The following is a 21407-nucleotide window of genomic DNA, read 5'->3' as shown; positions in this document are numbered from 1 at the left end:
GTACCGCACAAAGTTTACAACAGACCTTTTTGCAATTGCAATAAAAATAGTAGTACTGAGAATTGTAGCACAGCAGAGCTGTTCAATAATTCCTTTGGAGGTTTTAAAGTCGATGCGAGTTTCAGCCGTCAGCGGTGATATGGGATGGGGACCCTCCAAATGTGAAAATTTGAAAAGATGCCTGAATGGCTGCCTCCTAGAAATATGTGGGACATTTTGCACTAACATCCCTGGATTCATTTGTATGATCCTTTAAAAAAAATAAATATATGCTCTCTTTTTGCAAATGTATTAAAAATCTAAACTGGAATCTCTCATTACCTTAGTTACCCATCCACCTGTGGCAAACTGATGTGATTATACAGTTTAGAAGGACACACTCCTGTCTGTGTATATCAGGTTGCACATTTCACACAGCACACCACTTGGTAGAGGACACGCGACACGTATCCCTGAAAAATATAGATTTATTTTGACTTTGTGAAGACGATGTTTAAATCAAAAAACAAAAAGGAACATCAACAGTCCGTCTTGTGATGCGCCACGTGCAGTATTTCCAGCTAACCGATGCAGTGGGCTAGATTACAATAAATAAAGGCAGCGTACACTTCATGACTGTAAAAAGCTGTAGAAAATGACACAAGCAGAGAGAAATATTCACAATCTGCCACCAGTGAACTAAAAGACTTGTAAATGGTCGTGGGTGTATTATTTTCCTTCGAGGTTTTCGGTCCTTCCACATAAACCGACTGCCGCAGCTTGCCGCTATTTGCAATGCAAATGTACTTGGCTGTTTTTTTTGTGGAAATGTTGTAGGCGGAAAAAAAAGGGGAGAATGGAAATATTAATGAAAGACTTCCTGACTATGCGTGCCTGCAATATGGCAATTTACACTGCATAATGACACAGAGTGTTCCTCAGTGAGGAGCATGAGGTGGCATATTTTGCTCTTGAGGCCGGAGCTATGGCGTCTCAGCTGCGTGTGCTGTACAGGTCTTCATCCTCGGGGTTGGATTGGCCAAAGTCCATCAGAGAAGGGTCTGGCTTGAAGTCAGAGCCCCCTGGAGGGCAACAAAAGAAATGCAAGAAAGACTTAATAGAGGTTTAACTTTAAGGAGATGGAGCCCGTCCCCTCAACCAGGAACAACAATAACTGCTCCGGTAGAATTAACTTCAGTTACTGGAAAACAAAATTAAATTAAAAAGCCACAGAGTCCCGTCGATGTTCCTGTGACCACACAACAACACCTCAGTGAAATGAGCAGCTTACAGACACAACATAAAATAACCCATTAGATTAAAATATTAGACAAAATTCCTTTGATTAAACTTTGGTGCATACATGTGGAGTTTATAAGGTACCACAGGTAAAATATGCTTAACAGAATGAAATTAACAAATGTAAAGGGTCGATTTGAGCACACAGATGCATTCATGGGAACAACAGGATTTCTGATATGGACATGAGGGGCAGATAGTGTTCAGACATAATACATATTATATACTTTTTAACTTAAATCCACCAAATGATGATGGCACAGATTTAAATTTGGTCAGAAAATTGTAGCGTGTTGTAAGCTGCGTGTAATAAAATGACAATGAGACACTCTGGGTATAAAGTAGACAATGTGAATGTGCTATTTGATTTATAACACATCATTTATATGAAAAGATTAATTGAGATCATTACATACATGGAGTTTGTCAGTTTTAGAGCAGTTTAAATCTTACGTCTAACCTGCCAACAAACTCGCTGCAATACTAATATACTCGTGCTGTATACTAAAACATTTCTAAATCAATAAATACATACTGGTCTTCGAGTTTAATTTCATTATTCACCAGTGACAATGCATGCATATTAGTCAACTGATACAGATGCTATTTATCTTGCAGTGGACATACTATGTGGACGACGTGCAGCAAACGTAAAACAGGAAATTTATTTTGTACGGTGAGTTTATTATTTGGATCAAACAGATTCTGTTATCGTTTTCCTTCGTGTCCTGCAATAAGTGTTTAATGGGTTTTCAAGCGGCATATTGCATCAGATCACGTTTCACTCTTTGCCATCTAACCTTAGAGTCCAACAGATTATGGTAAACAGCTGCAGAAATGTTTACTCATTATTCTATCAAACTGTTAACATATAGACGGGTTTACCAGAGTGTGAATGTGTGTATGTGTGTGTGTGTGTGTGTGTGTGTGTGTGTGTGTTTGTTTGATAAAGATGAGATGTGAGAGATAAACTACTCCAAGACTGGAAATGTTAACGAATGAAACTGAGCAGTTTTCAAAGTTGGCCTGTGAAGCAAGACAGTGAAAACTGATAATAGCATTATCAAATAAAACGTCTGGACAACAAACACAATAAGTCAGGTCATTCCCAGAAATGATGCAGTTTGTGTATGTGTGAGTCTGTGTGAGTCTGTGTACCTGAATAGGTCAATGCCCTGCCTAATAAACCTGAGCAGTGGTGTGTGTGTGAGTGTGAGTGTGAGTGTGAGTGTGTGTGCTTGCGTGCGTGCGTGCGCGCGGCAGTTTTTCACAGTACCTTTGCTGTTTTCTGCTGCCGGCTGTTCGGCTGGTGGTGGGGGTGTTAATGTTGGCGTTGGGGTCTCCACAGCAGCAACTGGAGGCTGATCAGCTGACTCTGGTAGGGCAGAGGGTTCAGGCTCGGCCGATTCAACAACTGGCACTGGAGAGAAGTTAAAACACAACATGGTGTCAGCAGCAGAAACACACTGATGAGTTCATTAAAGCTGTAGTATTGCTAAAGTTCACATTTTTACAACAATTGTATCTATTGTACTGGTCATTCTGAAAAAAAGTAGAAACGCAAGAGTTGCAAAAATTGTTTTTATAAACTTTTTTTTCTAAAAACGTATTAGATCATTTTTATTATTTGGAACTTATAGTGTAATTGTCTGTATTACTTATGAATGCCCTTTCTGTAAGATTGAGTTTCCACAGATTAATTTTGGCATCGTTCTCTGGGGCAGAACATTTCCAGTACCTGCTGACTCCTCTGAGGCCTTGAGAGCTGCTGGTTCTTCAGAGGAAGGAGCGGACTCCACCTGAGCAGCCTGGACTGGGGCAGCCTCTACCACCTCTTGGACCTGGGCAGACTCTAAGACCTCAGCAGCCTCTACCACCTCTTGGACTGGGGCAACCTCTACCGTCTCTTGGACTGGGGCAGCAACTGGGGCAGCCTCTAGCGTCTCTTGGACCTCAGCAACCTCTGCCGTCTCTTGGACTGGGGCAGCCTCTACCGTCTCTGGTTCTAAGCTCGCCACGGACTCGGCTGGGCTGGCTTCATTTGAGACGTCCTCTGGGGCTTGTTTTGTGTCTGAAGGCTCCTCGCTTTCAACGGCGGCAGGTAGCTCCTCAGGAGGAGGAGCCGTTTCTGTTTTTGCCGGCACTGAATATACCACAGGATCTGGAGGAAATACAGCACATTGTCTGTTAGAAGGTCTCATGTGACTTGTGTGAAACAGAGATGTAGACAGAAAAACAAGTAGACACAGATCAATATCTATAATACCTGCGTGGGTCTCTGTGGGGGCCTGGTCAGGGGAGATCTCCGTGAGTGTTACAGATGATGCCTCTTTTGTTATGACAGCAGCCATGGGTTCATCAGAGACGGGAGCAGACTCTGCAGATTCCACCTCTGTTTCTGGTATTGTAGCACTTTGTGGGGAGCTGCCTGTGGCGGAGCTGACCTCCGAGGCTTCAGCCACTGCAGACTCTGGGCTAGACACCTTGACCGGGTGACAACATTCACAACACAGTAAATTATAAATGACAAAACCTCCAGGTGAATACGTATGAGGCACAAAGAGCCAACCTCAGTAACAATACAACAATCACAGGCAGAGAGGGGAAATGGAATATGACCTACTGAGTGACAGAAGGGATTTTTTTTAAGCAAGTCAAATATGTAAATGGGGAAATAACTCAGTCGGAAGTGTTGGCATTACATGAGTTGAACTGACGTTTTTAGTCACACACAGTAAAACGGCTTAACAGTGGTTGCTGGTCGAATCCATACATGACGATCATAACAAATCTGTCCAGTATGACTGTTCACCTGTGGTTGTGAACCAGTAATCTCTTTGGCAATCGGCTCCTGGGGCGTGGAGGTGAACAGCGAAGACACCGCAGCACTGCTCCACTGCCCTGCAGCGTACACCTTCCTACCCGTCACCTTGGCAGCACAGAAACACAACTGCAGAGTTGAGCTCTGAAAATAATGAGGTTAGTATCTGGTACTGATGAAGAAGTTTAGAAAAAATTAGTTACTTTAATCACAGCCACTGCTTGGGCCGGGTAGCATACTGACACTCCAGCACTCATCAGGCCCAGGGGAACGGCTAACTGCTTGGAACGAGAACCTAAAATTAAGTTTCACACAGAGGACAGGCAATCAGTTGAACTTGGCACAGATTAGATAACGAAGGCCAACTTCATCTAGGACTGCTGTATTCACAACGGTCTCTGACATTGGTGTCATTTTGTTTGTGCAACACTGTAAACATGAATAAAAAAATGTGATACATCATGTACAATGCGCAGCTGTTACATTTCCACACAGCAACAAAGCAAATGTGACTGTCATCTACAGCAGCACTGAGCAGTCTGTCATGCTACCATGATATTGTTAAGGGTTTGTGGCAGCTCCTTTCATTAATGGTAAATAGCCTGCCTCAAATATGTGACTGAAACATCTAATACTACATATTGACAATTTAGACTTCTGGTGATAAAATTCTGACAAAACTATAATCTTATAATTATTTCCCTATCTACAATGGAAGAAAGCCAAAATGCTATTGGCTTGTCAAAAAGAAGAAACAGATCTTTGATCGTCACAGATGTTCTACATAGGGGGGTGGGCGTCAGAACATCGATACTCTCTGAACATCAACCAAATTGTGTATGTAGTGCTGAGTATTGAAGGCTGACATCAAATGCTTTTTTGTCTTGTTTACTTTTACTTTTTGGATGAAGACTGAGGTTCGATGAATTAGATTTATTATGTTAAAATGAAAACAATTGTAAGAAAACGTGCTTATACTCAACAATTTAGGATTCTGACAATGTACTCTTGCAATACTCAACTTCTTTTCAAATGCAATGTTTTAGGCACTAATAAATAAACATTAAGAGTCGTCATAATGATTGCTCCCGGCAGGCCTTTAAGTTTTTGTGATGAAGTTACCTTTCCGTGCCAAGAACATGCCAAGCAGGCCAGCCATGGTGATGGTGCCAAATCTGGGTAGAAAACCTGGGGGAGGGTCTTTCAGGTAATAGTATACATCTGGGAAACGGGTAACACAGGAACAGGCCTCACATAGTGATTTGAGATTTGTTTTTGGGATGTCAATATCATCAACATTACGGCACCGCGACATCTTCGTATTGAAAAATACATTTTTAGAATGTTACAACATTATACTGCTCACTGCTTTGGAAGGAAAGCAGGAGTTCATGTTTTGACTTTCATGGAGGGAGAATCTTTGAAAGCTTAGGGTACCAACTGTTGACTCACCCTGTCCTGCGTGATACAGATTAACACTTCCCCTTTTTGCAGAGACACAGGCACTCTGCAGGAAACAGAGACACAATGGAAATTACTACAATCTCGACCATACTGAGTCAGTGTGAAGTGCGTCCCCCCCCCTGCTTTTTTCCACATTATCATACTGTGAAATCTCTCAGCAAAGCGTAAAGCTGCCATTTCCTGTCTGTCTCCTTTGACTTTGCTGTTTGCAAAACGTAACTTCACAGAGCACATGCAGCATGTGGGATTTTGCTCTCTGACCGCAAACAGGAGGAACAAAAGTCAGGGCTGGAAAAGGAGCACGCCGATGCACGATAACACCCCTGTGAATCATTTCAGATGTTGTTCCATTCATGTGACACTTATTAACAAATCCGTCAACAGGGTTGATCTGTTAGGGTAATGTGTTAAGACAGGATGTGAGAGTATAGAGTTAATGCTGCCGTCTGTGAAATGTCATTCATTCTGATGTCCATCTGTAGGTACACACAGCAAAGATACTAATACTGTACCTTTACAGCCTGGGCAAGTGGTACTACGGCCTCTCTCGCTGCAGTGAAGCCACCCTCGATGACGCCGGGCCTCTCTGGAGCAAACTGGACCTGAGCAGACTGGGCCAGTGGGCTGTAGATGTTCAGCTGGGGACAAAAAAGAGGCAAGAGTCAGCCTGTTGTGAGACACAGTTCAGTGAAAGGCAATGGGCCGTCTCGCGTCTGTATCTGCTGGCGGACACGCCGTACCTTCTCCCGAGTGACCAGCCCGTCGGCGGGGGCCTCGCTCACGGTGTACACACGGATGGAGGCGATTCCCAGCACCGTCGGGACGGCCACCATCACCACCTTAGTGCACGACGACAAAAGCAGAGAGCTTGACGTTTATTACCGTTATGTGATCCCACGTTCAACATAAATGGACAGGACAATTCCCACTCGGAGCATTGGCACGTTAGCTGAATTCAAAATGTTGCAGCAGGTTCACCTGGAGCTCATTTGAATGACGTAGCTCATTTGAATGACGTAGTGCACTGTTGAGCATTTGAAATTCTAAGTTGTGTCATATTTTATAAGTATATATATATATATATATATATATATATATATATATAATATTGAAAGTAAAACATTCATTCAAGTAAATCTAACGTCAGTTGAGTTAGTGTGCCGAGTGACTTTTCACCTCTGACGTGGACATATCAATCAGAGGTGGTCAGTTTTGATAGCAGCCATAATTACAGTGTGGAGAGCCTCGGCCAAGCTAAGCTAACCTCAACTCTAACGTCGCCTCCTGCCAACTCTTCCCACTCGCTGTTTCAGCCGACGACACACGTCAACTGTTACACAACCCCGGCCGTGCAGCCTGCACAGTGCGGGCGGTGGGAGCGTTAGCTGCTCAGTTAGCATAGACTCCTTCAGCGAGGCTAACACAAGTGGACACACAGTTAGCAAAGCCGCGTTCGTTCACAGCTCAACTGTGCGGAAGGTGACGGTCGAATCGGGGACCAACGTGAACGGCGCCGGGTCCGTTGACGCTGCACATTCCCCTTGAAATTGTACATTTAAAGAAAACAAACGACCATAGACAAACTTTGCCGAAGAAGACAACGTCAAGCATTCACCTTGGCCGCCATGACAGCGCTCCTCCTCCTTCTTCTCTGGCCTCTGGTGAGCAGCCTCGACTGGTCTGTGTCCAAACCGCGGTCGCTTACCGCCACCTAACGGCCGGACGAGGCACCTGCACCTGTTCGGTATGATGGTGACGCGTTTTCAAGCAGTGGGTGATGACTTGTTTTGTAAATGTGCATGTGACTAAACTTTGAAATATCTATAATGATATATATATAATAATATATTTTATAATTGTTCATATATTGGTATATAATTTTTTTTTAAATTTAAGACTGAGTTGTGATAACGAGACACTGTGATATTGATGTAAACCCACGAGGGTTGGGCACTCTGACACGAAAATATAAAAATATGTCAAATTAAATGGATCACTTACTGCAGTTCCACCTGTAAAGCATTTGTCGATGACACACACTGGTTTATTAGGGGCAAGGAAACTATCCGGGGGCCCCCAACCTGAATGGGCCCCAAAAGCCTGATATTCACTGCAAGTCCGATGGGTTTGGTCATATAATTAACTGACCAGTTGCTATGCTAAGCACTTTACAGCTGACATTGACCCATTCATACATATCTAGTGCTTTTTCCATCAGTCATGTATTTCATACGTTGGTATGTGAAGTGGACGAGACAGGAATCAAACCACCGACCCTCCAATTATTGGACTACCCACTCCACCCCCTGAGCCACAGCCACCCGGCACGTTGTGCAAGTTCCCACCTGAAGTTCAACCAGAATACCACAAACTTAACCACATTTTATTAAATGGAACAATATCATTGCATCTTTAAGTGTCAGTTTTATTATTGTAAGCATGAGAAATTGTCTGATAGAGCTTAAAGCAACAGTTATAAGGCTGTTCTCTCGCTCCTCTCACCCCCATTGTTAAAAGGGAGATTTTTCGCCTCCACACTTGCCAAGTGCTTGCTCATTGTGGGAACTGTTGGGTTTTTTCTCGACCTCACTATGTAAAGTGCCTTGAGATAATGTATGTTGTGATTTGGCGCTATACAAATAAAATTGAATTGAATTGAACGTTTGAATACCTGTAACCATGTGTCAGCCCTGTGATAGATTGATGATCTGGTCAGGATTTACTCCACCTCTCACGCAGTGTGAACAGCCTCCTTCCTCCCAATGTGGTTACATGGATGCCATGGGCATATGTATAGTCGCGCATGCATTTAGTCATAGTAGTTTTTTTTAGGTATTGGCTTCTAAAGAGTGAGCAGTTAAAGAGTCGGTTTGTTCAAAGACATCTACAGCAGGGCTCAAACATATTCTACTGTGTGGCCTCCTGGATTATGGGGTGACCCTTACCCTTAATTTAGAAATCTGGTCGTATTTGTCTCTTATTTCAACATCAATTCAGAACACACTGCAATGCTGTTTCGTTGAATTCAAGAAATGGCACACATAAACAGAACATAGCTCATAGTGCAGAGGATTCAGTTTATTGAAGTCAAAGTTTAACAACTTAAGTTTACAATCTGTATTTTTTTTGTAATATATATATTCATATATATGAAACCAAAAAAAGGCTACTTTAGGAAGAATAAATGTCATTTTCTTTCTTTTTTAATATCATCTTTAGTCAGTTTTAATGTACAGAATAACAGTAAGCTAATATTATCCTTGAAAAAGAGCAATATGTTCCTTTTTTAATGTCGCAGTGCAACTTACGTCTTACACACCTGTGCAATGTACCATGAGGTGTACACCCCTGAAAGAACACACAGTGGAATCTCCCTTTTCGGCCTGTTTCTGCAGGTCTACAAACACAAAGATCTGGGAGGGATAACACAGTCTGTGCCTACAAATCATAACTCACGCAATTCCTTAATCTACAGTATGTGGCCTGCTCAGCAGAGCAGCGGCTGGAAAAAGAAGAAGACCGACGCTACAGATAAGAGACTGAGAGAGGTCTGCGGACTAACACTGTGTTGTAGCTCTTCTACAGCTATGTGTGTTTGTGTGTGTGTGTTTGTGTGTGTGTAGGATCGCCACTATAGTTAGTCCATCGTTGCCAAAAAAAAGAGGGTTGGGAGGCACAGGGATAGTACTTGCATCAGTTAGTTTCCTTATGTGGTACTCTCAAATTAACCATTGGAAAAAAAAAAACAGGAGCTATAATTTTGGGGGAGTGTTTGATATTTCACAACAGTGAGATGAAAAAAAAAAACTCAACCTACACTCAAAGACCTACAGTAAAATATGAAGAATAAGTACAGATAATGCTGGATGCAGCAGGTGCTACGCATGTCTCTCAGAGTCTCCGACACTGGGGGGCACCGTTGAGTCCTTGGCCTGATATCGCAGATGAAATGATTCCTCCGAGTTTCACAGACATTACAGACCAATTAATGTCGATGTCTTTGACCGCCCAGTGTCGACCATATGCTTGGGAGGGGAAGGTCAAAATAAAAGGTTTCGTTTTAGACGTAACTGTACTTGTTGTCCCTCAGGTGGATTCCTGGAGCCTTTGGACGTGTGGCAGTCTCTCTATGTGAACCAAAACGTCAAACTGAAAGTCACTGGTTAGTTGCCTAAGAAGGATCTGCATTAGATCGAATAACCGAGAAGCAAAAGTGCCTCCCTCAGTTATTGTACAGTTTGTGTCTTCAAGCACTATCTAATGAAAGAAACACATTAAACCTATCTATAAATAAAAAGTCATTCTTTTGCATGTATCATGCGCTACAAGTCTAATTATCTTGCAATTGTGAACGAAAGATGAAACGAAAAAACAAAGAAAAAAACAAAACAAAACACAAATGATCCACGATAGTTCACCCTGTCCAATCAGATCAGTCCCAGGCCTTTTTTCTCATGCAACACATCACCGGGAGAAGATGATGTAAACGAGTAAAATCTGTCAATCAACTGTCAGTCACGGTGGTTGTTGTTGTTGTTGTTGTTGTTGTTCGCCTCCGACTTGTTCAACTGCTAAACAACCTGCGTCTACAGAGTGAAGAGGGGGACACTGCAAAACCTTGGCATAGAATACGTCATACTTTACATTATATCTATGACACAAAACGTAAATAGATTTATATATTCTTCTATGTTTAAATATATTTGTAGACTGTACACAAATCTTTAGAAAATGAGACGGCAAATGCTTTTACCTGATATTTTGAACAGCAATGGTAAAGAGGCCGATAAGACATAGACCCTGTGATGCAGCCAATGAGATATAGAGATGTAGAAAGTGCATTCTTTGTAGTGAGTGACTCCTTTGAAAAGAACTCTCTAGCTCTTGCATTCGCTGTTTACAAAAAGGAAAAAGAAATGAAAAAAATATTTTGCACCCACGCAATTACATACTCATACCGCCATCCCTCCGCTACCTCTAGAAGCATATCACAGTGGTAGTGGAACGCAAACATTTACATCAGTATACACAGCAGTATACACATATACACAAGTCTTAGACTAGAGAGAGAGAGAGAGAGAGAGAGAGAGAGAGAGAGAGAGAGAGAGAGAGAGAAGAAACAAAGGGATTAAGAAATTAAGAAATAGAGAAGGAGGAGATGGAGAGGAACACAGAGAGAGAGGGAGAGAGAATGCAAACTAAACCGTAGAATTGCACTCTATCAGAGGAGCCTCCTTCTGCGGATATAAGTGTGTGTGTTTGTTGTTTAACAGTTCACAGTTTGAAATAGTGTGAATGTAGCCAGCACAATGGTTTCTCAATGCTCATGACACCCGTTTGCATCTGCTTGAAAACAGATGTGCCAGCATCGATTGGCTACCTTTCACAGTCTTGTACCAAAGTCACTAAGTCGCGGGCCCCACACCCCTCACTGTCCCGTCAGATCAGCCTGGAGTAACAGTAAGGTCCCTGTAAATCAGTGAGATATGCAGTGACAACCAACAAAAAGAGAAATGACACAGGGGAAAGGGGGAGAACTGGTGGCTCTGGGTGCAAAGTTCATCAGTACAAAAGTACAGTGCTGTGGTGAAAAGGGTTCTCCTCTGTATTGCTGCTACATAGCTCCCCCTGCGGCCCCCCCCCCCCTAAAATGAACCGGAAGAATATAGCAAAACCGATACAAAGGAACAAACATGTGAAAAAGTCTCCGATTTTTTCTTCTTCCTCCATTTTGCTCGACAAGCGTGTGGCGTTTTATGCTGAGTTCCATAGACAAAGGAAGATTAATGCGTTCTGCTCAGGCATGCAACAGGCACCCTGTGGGGTCCTCGGGATTATCAAAAGTTCATACACGCAGGTCTCAGACTGTTCCCTCTATGATATTTACACATCTTACAATGTGTGTTCCTGTGTGTTGTGGTGTGAGTGTGCATGTTCAGAGTTGTGATCGGGGGAGAGGGCATAGCCAAAGTAAAGCTCTGTGTTTTGTGTGCGCGTGTGTGTGTGTGTGTGTGTGCGCGTGCGTGTAAGTAAGTGAGTGTGCGTATCAGTTCAGTCTTTGCTTCTCTTCTCTCTTTCACACGTGGGTCTCAATGAAGGAGTGTGTGTGGGTCATGAGCGGCGCAGCCAGCGGGGAGAGCTCGTCCTGGCCGTTGGTGCCAGGGCTGAGCTGGCAGATGTCTGTGTAGAGCTCGCTGTGCCACTGCTTCCACTCTCTGAAGGTCTGGGAGCACAGGCCAGGGTCCTCCAGGAGGGCACAGATCACTGCCAACTCCGACTCTTTGGCCTGCGGGCGCAAAGAGACACGAGGAGATTACCATGTTAAATCCTCACACACCTAATTCTTCCTTAAATCCCCAAATCTGTGGTGTGTTTGTGACAGACGCCTCTCTTTGTGCTACCTTCAGGGTGCTGCGGAGGGCTCGCACCCGGTGTAGCCTGTCGTTGAGCAGGGGGTCCCTGGCTCGCTGGGTGAAACAGCGCCGCAGCTCTTGCCTGCTACAAGGTCTCGGGTCTCCTAGGGCCGTCACGTTAGCTTGCTCCAGGGCCCGGTACAGCTGCTCTAGACCATCTAAAGACTCTGGCTCACGGCCCTCTGACACCCGCCGCTCCCTTCCTTCTGACACCCTCCTCTCTCTGCTCTCAACCCTCAACTCCCGCAGGTCTGAGACAGCCAGGAGACAACCAGTGAGAGTGGGATTCATAATGCAGAGCAGAAATACTACCACACAAATATTTTTGTCTTATTCTCCTCCAAAGTGTTGTTTTATAGCAAAAACCTATATGATTCTACATGAGCACTACTAGGTTTGGACATTTGGTGTTATTGAAATACAGAACTGACCGTATCACTCTTATACCTGATGAAGGAATATTTAAATTTCATATGATCTGTGTATGACCAGATATTCTCGATCTTTTTTTTTTTGCCAAACATATTCTCGTCCTTGTAGCTGTGAGAAATCCTAATAGATTTATTTGGGATTTTTGAAGAATTAGTGCTGTGCAAAAACCAGTCATAGAAACAGAGCATATTATAACTATTGAATAGAATTAGCTGATTATTAGCTGATAAGATGATAATGCAAAAGTATATTTTCTGAGCTGCTGAAGAGAGCCTAAGAGGTTTTACGAACAAAACAAGCTGATGATTTTATAAGACGATGATCCATTTTCATTGTCACTCTTCTGTTCAACTACTTAACCTACAACTAAATGAAATCATTAGAAATTTGCTCCACCTTAAGCAAATGCAAAAATAGAATATTACTTTCATTACAGTATGATACAGTCAGTAATACAAATCTGCTAATCTGTAATATCTAATACTATGATACTCACAGAGGCCAAATTTCTGCATCATTTTCAATGAAGGACTTTTGCTCATTATGGAATATTTCAGCAGTGTGCTATTGTTGCTAATTACAGTAAAATTAATATGCAGTACATACTGTTTATGTAGGAAATCATAATGATAGCACAGTGTTCTTGACTCATTCGTGTCTCAACAGTTTATCCTCTCTGTGTATACTACTACTGTGTGTCATTTTCTTACCCTCCTGACCTTCCAGCATGTCCGCAGCCTGCCCCTCCGCCTCTTCGTCCTCGCTCCTCTCCTCCATGTGAACTGAGGTGTGTATCAGCTTCCCAGGCATCGGGTCCCTGTTCCTGGGCAGACTCTGACTCCGCTGCTTGTGCGAGCGTCGGTGTGTGTGACTGTGTGTGTGTGGCCCCCGCTCCAAAGGGAAGGGCCCGTCCCGCTCCCTGTCCCTCTCTGCGGCGTGGTGTCTCCGTACAGGCAGCGTGGCCTGCCTGCGTCTCTCGGGGGACATGCCCTGTCTGCCCAGCCCTCCGTAGAGCCCCATCTCCCCGGCCATGCTCCCCATTAGGCCTCCGTAATCACTCTCCCCGGGCGCAGTCTGGAGGAAGTGCAGCCCTGCACTGGTCAGAGGGGTCTCAATGAGGTCCTGCCAGGAGCGGCGCTCGCGATGGGAAGAGCGGCAGCCGGACGAGTGTGTACTGGTGCTGCCTGTGCCGGTGCCCGTGCCCATGCCCATGCCGTCTCCACGCTGGTCCTCAGCTGAGGAGTGGGAGTGGGTCGACTCGCTGGAGAAGTGCCGGCCATGCTTGGGTTCTGGGAAGGGGCTAGAAGAATTGACCTGAAGAGGGAGAGGGGAGGTGGAAGAGACCATCTGTGGAGGGATGGGGGAGGTGGAGGCACTCATTGGTGGAGGGAGTGGGGACGGAGTGGAGCGCATGAGGCTCATGGAGCTGACTGAGCGCGGCAACTGGCCATAACTGTGGAGGAGGTTAGTCTGAAGGGCCAATGGGTAAGTGAGGTGGACGGGGTTTGGTTAGTAAGGAGACGGTTACGGAGGGATGGATGAGAAAGGTGACGAGGAAAACAAGGAGGAGGAGGAGATGTGCGAGGAAGCAGAGAGGACAGAAGGAAGGAGAGAAAAAACAAAAAGGGCAGAAAGAGAGCAAAAAAAAATGAGAGCAACAAAGCTATGAGATGGGAGATGAGAAACTCCAGGAAGGACTGACATGACTGTCGCATGGCTCGTCTGGGAAATCATGGAACCGACGCTACTGCACCTTAATATACACGTCTGAAGGTCTTCTGAATGAGGGTACTGACTGTGCGTCAGTGTTGCATTGTCTGTTCATATTTCCTATCGGACGTAATGTGCATTGTCAACTGTCACCACCTAGAGGTCAGACTGTGTATGAGTCTGGCAGCAGAACACAGAGAAGTGATGGTCTTGGCTGCTTACCGAACCAGAGAGTCTCACACTCTGATGTATTATTAATGCTGAGAGCTCTGGTCTACGCAGCTCCGAAAAACTGTGGGGCTCTTACGAATAAAACATTCTATCAGAACGAAACACGGCAAAGAAAATGTGGGTGAGTCCGTATGTATGTGTGTGTGTGTGTGTGTGTACTCACTGATGGTGTGCGGTGATAAGTATCACAGAGAGATGAGGGTCCCTCCTGTTTGAGTGTCATCGATCCATCGACTTCGTCTTGATCACTCTCACTCCAGTAGTCTGATATTGAGAGAAAAATAGATGCACACGCACACACACACACACACGCACCCACACACCTTAGCAATTCATAGAAGAAAACATTGGACGCATCATTTCAAACCACGCCGACCCATCTTACCTTCGTCGGGGCGTGGCACCTTGTCGTCTGGTGTGTAGCCAATAGCAGCTAGCCCCAGACGGTTCATCCACCTATAGGAAACAAGTGAAGGACGAAGGTAAAGTGAGAGATTTAAAAAAAAAAAAAAAATAGGGGGAGAATGAAGTTATCAGGGGATGAGAAAAAGTGGCTGAAAAGGATGAGAGGATGGGTTATGCTGGGTAAATGGTAGGTGATGAATAAAGAAAACATTCACTGTAAATAATTGAAGCGGTGTCTCTTAACCGTTGATATCTGCCTAACCGACTTCATTCCCCCTGATGAAGGGAGAAAAGCATCACGCCCATTACAGCGACGGAGGCAGAAAGAGAGACATGACAAGAGTTTCGGATGCTGTTCTGTCTCCACATCCACACTAGGACTTCTTCTCGTCCATCAGTGTGTGTTCACAGAAGATCCCAACACATCCTCTGTCTCACTGCAGACACCCAGTAGTACGGTCTCTGCTTGGAATAAAGGCCCAGTCCGGGCACAAGGAAGAGAACACTATTACCTTTTTTTTTTAACCTAAATGTCAACAAATCCCTTCAATGAAAAGATTCAAACTAACAACCGATCCCACTAACAGCCCTGAAGTTGTTGCTGGGGTCTTAAAAACTTAAAAACACATAAACTGGTTTGCACTGGGTTACGTGTTCCTCCATTATCATGAACAAGGGAACTGTCGTTTCTTTTGAGTCAATCCAAAATCCTGCTGACTTAAATACACACTAGGGCAGCACATGTCCACTAATCTGTAGCTGAAATAAGTCCCCATCCAATAAAACATTTCGTCCTGTTGCAAGTAATGTTTTATAAAAAAATAAAAATAGAATAGAACTGCAGTGCCCACCAGTTGTATGAAAATGTATTTAACCTTTTGTGAAATATCTAATGTTATATGTGCTACTGATTTTAAATAATTCATCTTCGCCCGGAGATGAGAGGCACCAACAGTCAGGCCAAATTGAAAGACGGACAAACACTCTTCTTGGTTTCGGTGTTGTCATACGATTCGTTTCGCCTGGCGTTGCCAGACTAATTCTCAAATGGGCACCGTGCAGACTAATTGTTTTTTGTGTTCCGCCTTTTACTTTTGCAGCGCGACTTACTTTTTGGAGTGTTCACCCAGAACCCACCTCAAAAAACTCCTCCCAAATCAACATGGTGACCAAAACTGGCCTGGACCCTTTTTTTAAATTAACAAATAGAGTTATCCACCAAAACCAGCGGAATCGACAGGACGGCCTTGGATGGAGGTCAAATATAGCTGGTTAATTATTCTCCCCCAATTATCTCCCCATGTCACTGAGGAGAGGTGTGGATAATTAGAGCTCATCAGATAACACTGCTGCAAATACCGCCACAATCTCCCTCTCGCACGAGCGCACACACCCACGTGACACATTTACACACACACACACACACACACACACACACACACACACACACACGCACATACACAGTTCCACATTTAACAACAGAGGGCCAGGACTTATTTCTAATTCATGCGGAGCGTTGTCTTGGTGCGCCGTCGCCTTGTGCAAATGTGGTCCGTTAAAGAATTCATAAAAGAACACGCGGCGTCCCCATTCGCTGACTGTTGTCCACATTCAGACCACAAACACACTCGAGTCGAGGCGCGCCGACACACAATGGCTCACCTGTTCATTTCCTCGAGACAATCTGTGGCGAAGAAGAAGCTCTTGATTTTGGGATGACAGGCTTTGAAGGCACTGCAGTCAGTTCAGGGAGAAGAGCACTGATCAGTGATTTGCTTTTTTTGCGCGTGCGGTGGGTTTGTTTGTGTTCGTGTTGTGTGGGTGAGAGCAAATGGGCCTGATTAGTAATTTCAGCGACATGTGGGGGACACTCACAATTTCCGTCTGCACTCTATGGCTCGGTCTATTCTGAACTCGGGGAGGCTGATGAAGCCCTCAGCCTTCTCGTCCTGCAGGCAGAGACAGATGGAGAGTGGTGGTACATCATCAACACAGAGAACAAAATGTCATGCATACTGATACATGGCAATTTTTATTCTGGATAGCGGTGCTGTAGTCAAGCATATGAAAATAACATATGTTGTTTACATTGGCCGGGACAAACTCCTTTTACCACTTAACAAGTAAAGACAGATAGATAGATAGATGGACAGATAGATAGATAGAATAGTTACAATTTTCTTAATTTTATTTACAAATTATCTTTAATTATGAATCTATCATTATAAAGGTTCTTTGGCTGCAGTTACCATCAAAAACAAATTCTGAATCCACGATAAATACATTGTTAAATGTGACATTAATTGTCTCTTTTGACGTTTGTGGTTGTAAAAAATCTGCAGCAACAGTCTAAACTGGGGATTTATCATTACACTGTCTAGTAATAATTTTTATTTCTAAATTTGTAATATTCAGCTGTATTTAGCATTGGTCTTTTATAAAAGTCGAGGAACTCCATGGCTCCAGTTCAACACGTGGGTTTTCATGCCTTACTCCAGCTAACGCCATCACGAGGGGTTCTCAACAAAGTCCTCGAAATGCAAATGCAGGGATACCATAATGGTGGAATGCGACGCCTTACGTTTTGGTTGGTGTACCAGTAGAGGCAGGACTCTTTGAGGATGAACCAGTACTTCCTCCATTTCTGAGTGAAGTAGCCTTTGGCGTCCTTTTTCTTCCACAGCCAGCCCTCGCAGTCACCGTGGCCCAGGTCCTTGCACGAGATTCTCCTTCGACTGGCACTGGTGAGGGAACCTGCGGGGAAAGGAAACGTTGACGCTGAATCTGATTTTCAGAGCGTTTGGAACGTGAACTGAGATTGATAAAAGCAAACAATTATAAGTGTGATCATGTATCTTAGAAAGGAAACAACCAATCATTTGCAAGTAAAATGACGGGGGGGGGGGGGGGGGACAGAGACATCAGGCGTCAGCAGGAATCTGTGAATGTAAATTTTCTGTTTTGCAAGCACAGTGTTTTTGTTATGCTATGTGCTCTGCTGTTTTCATCATGTGCAGTACAGCTGGAGTTTTCACATACATAAGCAATGTGTTGTATCATTAAGGCCGTCTGCAGCGCAGTGAACATGCCAGCCACAGCGCCGGCAGTCTGTCAGCTTCAGTTTAGAGTTCAAACATTCACATTGAGACTCAAACATCTTAGTCTGTCTGGGGCCACATACGCTAACATACCACACCACTGTAGTACCTCGAAGATACACATCAGAGTGCCTACCTTTACTTCTCTTCTTGGTTTTCGTTCTTAGCGAGGTGTAATGGAAAGTCTTGAGGGAAGAGACACAAAAAAGATTTAAAATCCACGTTACAAAAGTTAGAATTAGCGCTCGAACAGCGCTCGAACAGCCAGGAAGTGACCTACAACCTGTGATGAAGAGGAGAGCTGCTGACATTCCATGTTGTCTGTAATCTGTTTTGCTGTTTTTAGCCGGCTTGGCTTTTGCAGACAGTTACACGAAAAGGCTTGATGTTATGTTTCAATGTAGAGAAACCGAAGAGTTTCAATAACAGTAATGTCTGTAACACAGCAATATCTATCTCAAGGCAACTGACGCACCACCATCGCTCAGACCAGGCCAACAATGGCTGCAGCTGCAAAACCGCTGAGCGAACTGAGATGGATGACGTTAATTCCTCGTGGATTTCACTTTTCCTTCTTTGGAATAAATGTACTCCATTGCTTCTTTAGAATCACTCTTAAATCACACATTTTTGTATGACGCTTATGTCAGCAAATCTAGCACGCCGCTGCACGTGCTGCTGAACTGCTCACACTTGCTAAAGTAGAGAAGATAGTGTGAGCAGGCCTGGCGGCTGGAGGTGATGACACGAACAGCTGAATAAGTCTGGTGGCGATTCATCTGGGTGACAAAGCCAAAATAAAAATCTGTTTATAGTCACAAGCTGACTCATTGCATGCTACATTCCAGGCTTGGGCTAATGACTAAGACAGCTCCCCGTGTCACACTAACCTACATATGGAAACTCATTTCATCTCATACCACTCTAATTGAACTATTACAAATGAATTTTGTCCCGGGTATCGCTCCCATTCTTGTTGGGCTGTACGTTTCGGCTGGTATTTGAACACAATCGATCTCCGCGTGACAGCGGGTGCGGTTGCTAGGAGACAGAGGATGTAACTGCTGTTGCTTCATTAAAAAAGGGGCTTGAGTCAGACTCCAAACAGCGTTGTTTAAAAATCTGAACCAGCGTGCGTAGAGTTATGAAACCAAGGACTCCGCCTGTTCCCCTACCTTCCTCATGGAGGCCGCTCCTGAGCTCCCTGAGCCCGAGTACCTGCAGAGGGACACGGGGTTAAATCATGACCACCGAAAACTCTCACGGCTCTGTCACATGCTCACGCCACAAATACAAACTCACCTGTCTGTCGTGTCGGCTCGCAGTGTGTCCGCACCCCGCTGCTGGACGGAAGGGGGGAAAAAAGACTTGATTAAAAGAGCTTCTAAAATCCCTCCATAACTTCTGCACATGACTGCAAACACATTCACACAGACACATATATACGCTCTTCTTGTGTACATCTGTGCAGGTAATTTACTCTGCTGATGTGTCTTATGTTATTTACTATCATTATTATGAAAATGCACTGAAAGCCCAAAGATTTGTTGCAAACATTTTCCCCCTTACCGAATGTCCAAGTGCTGGTGAACCTCATAAATGTTCTATACACTGCATAAGGGAATATGTTGTGTGTAGTTGTCACACTAGATATTCAGATTGATAGTTTCATTGGTCCAGGATTATTTTTCTCCTAAACGCTACATATTTGATTTGCTAAAAGGCTTATTTATTTTCAAAATGTCTTCTAGACACACAAAAAGTGTAAAATAGGTAAATAAAAAAGCTGGAAAAATAAAACACTTTTCAACGTTTTACTATATAGCAGGTATAACTCAGTACAATATGTTACAAGATTCTGTGGGGAAATGTGATGTCACTTCCTGTGCAGGTATTTAATATTGTTTTTTTTCCTATTATTTAATCTATTTCGAGGCGCAATCATATATGTCACTATAATGAAATCTTCTGAAATAAACGAGACAAAGTACAACATTAAAATATATATATATATATATATCTTTAAAGTTGCTTTTCTGTGGTTAATACTGTTTAGATACTTTATAGATACAGATATATTCGATCAATTCCATCACCAGCACACTGGTTTTAGTGGATTACAGGCTGGATTTTCCAAATGACTGTAATTCAATAAGGTGAGGTGGTAAAATAATTGAACATTACCACCACTAATTTCATCATCTGTGAACTACTTTAAAGGTGCTATATAACAATACGCCATCTGAGCAGCGCTACTTCTTCAGGGCAGACTGTTAGATGATAATGAACGTGCAAATCTTCTGCAGGTAAGTAAACAGCTGTTGTTGCTAACATCGGCTGTGAAGAAATAGCGAAAACCTTTAAAGTACCCTTAAAAGCAACGTTAAAACATCAACATCAACATATCAAAGTATATTTCTGCCAAAATTAAACTTTGGAGAGAAAAAAGGGTTTTCAGATAAAAAAAAAATGGGCCATCGTGGGTATATGTGCCTCATACTTTTACTTGTGTAGGCTATGTGCAGTATTGTCATGCACTGTGGTAAAATACACAAATGCTAGGCGGATACACGGAACTTCCTAAAATTCTCATGAGTTTGTGTAACATTTTATTCGCCATAAAACGTAGGCGCTTTGCGTTCACGGAAAGGAATCATATGGAGGAAATGAGGAAAGGGGAAACGAGCGGGCCATTAGGGTCAGCATATGCTTGTTAGTGCAGGATAGTATACTTCATGTGAATGGATATGAGTCACCACCATGAGAAACACACAGCTGGGAGGGCCGGAGAGGGATGGTGTGAGCTCGCGTTTTATGCACAGTCTGTCAGTCGTGCTTGTAATTGGTCTGGCTGACGCTGAGTCATACACCTACTCACAGGAATATGTGATTGTGTACGTGTGTGTGTGTGTGTGTGTGTGTGCGCGCGCGCGTGTGCAAATGTGTGTGTTTGTCCAGAATAAATTCCCATTTAGGCTCAGGAGATGGGGATATTAGGATGAGTTAGGATGAGTCGTGAGATGGCTACTCTGTATACAAATGCGCTCCTGTGTGAGTGAGTGAGTGTGTGTTTGTCAGTGCATGTCTCTCTTTGGTGTGTGTGTGTGTGTGTGTGTGTGTGTGTGTGTGTGTGTGTGTGTGTGTGTGCATGTGCCTGCGTGAGAGAAACTGCAAAGTTACAGAGGGGCGTGTCGGAGAGTGTCACTCTCATTCTCCTAATGCGTGATGCTGGCAGTCGTGCAATAACACTCATCATCCTCTCTCTCCTTTGTCTCCTTTACCTGACACACACACACACACACACACACACACACACACACAAACACACACACACACTAACACATCCTCAAAGAACAACGTGTGAACATCGTGCCCTATCCTGCAACCACCACACCAACAGTCCCCCTCCAAGAGGAGAAGGACACCAAATGTGACACAGAGAAAGTATTGTAAGCCGGTGACACGACGAAAGCCTTGAAGGAGATTTTGGTGCCTTTTCACAGAAGACATTTTGACATGTGACATTAGGAAAAGCAGAGGTGTGACGACTAAAAA

The 21407-nt window shown here is 43.8% G+C and overlaps 2 protein-coding genes across 7 annotated transcripts in view; both read right to left on the bottom strand.

Moving 5' to 3' along the window:
* Positions 1–449: 449 nt before the first annotated feature.
* On the bottom strand, positions 450–7295 carry apool (apolipoprotein O-like). The gene is made up of 11 exons (XM_035649948.2): positions 7179–7295; positions 6304–6402; positions 6076–6201; positions 5552–5606; positions 5222–5320; positions 4303–4394; positions 4091–4207; positions 3545–3761; positions 3017–3439; positions 2555–2698; positions 450–1061 (listed from the first exon to the last, which is right to left on the bottom strand). The coding sequence occupies exons 1-11, from the start codon at positions 7188–7190 to the stop codon at positions 973–975; spliced, it is 1473 nt and encodes a 490-aa protein (XP_035505841.2). The 5' UTR covers positions 7191–7295; the 3' UTR covers positions 450–972.
* A 1331-nt stretch (positions 7296–8626) lies between these two features.
* Positions 8627–21407, bottom strand: part of si:ch211-26b3.4 (connector enhancer of kinase suppressor of ras 2) — a 52664-nt gene continuing 39883 nt past the window's right edge. For 2 of the 6 annotated variants that reach the window (XM_047334279.1, XM_047334280.1), the window contains 11 exons: positions 19155–19195; positions 19028–19070; positions 17989–18037; positions 17336–17508; positions 16630–16703; positions 16417–16488; positions 14735–14805; positions 14513–14613; positions 13119–13878; positions 11965–12227; positions 8627–11849 (listed from right to left, as the gene is read on the bottom strand). In XM_047334279.1, coding sequence (XP_047190235.1) covers positions 11640–11849; positions 11965–12227; positions 13119–13878; positions 14513–14613; positions 14735–14805; positions 16417–16488; positions 16630–16703; positions 17336–17508; positions 17989–18037; positions 19028–19070; positions 19155–19195 — 1857 coding nt within the window. In that variant the 3' untranslated portion in view covers positions 8627–11639. The remainder of the gene's footprint in view (positions 11850–11964; positions 12228–13118; positions 13879–14512; positions 14614–14734; positions 14806–16416; positions 16489–16629; positions 16704–17335; positions 17509–17988; positions 18038–19027; positions 19071–19154; positions 19196–21407) is intronic. The other 4 variants (XM_047334281.1, XM_035649931.2, XM_047334282.1 and 1 more) reach the window with 4 other exon arrangements.

Source organism: Scophthalmus maximus, chromosome 9, assembly GCF_022379125.1.
Source record: "Scophthalmus maximus strain ysfricsl-2021 chromosome 9, ASM2237912v1, whole genome shotgun sequence".
NCBI classification, from domain to species: Eukaryota; Metazoa; Chordata; class Actinopteri; order Pleuronectiformes; family Scophthalmidae; genus Scophthalmus; species Scophthalmus maximus.
Note: the sequence above shows the minus strand (reverse complement) of the source record. Positions and strands in the feature narration are given on the sequence as shown.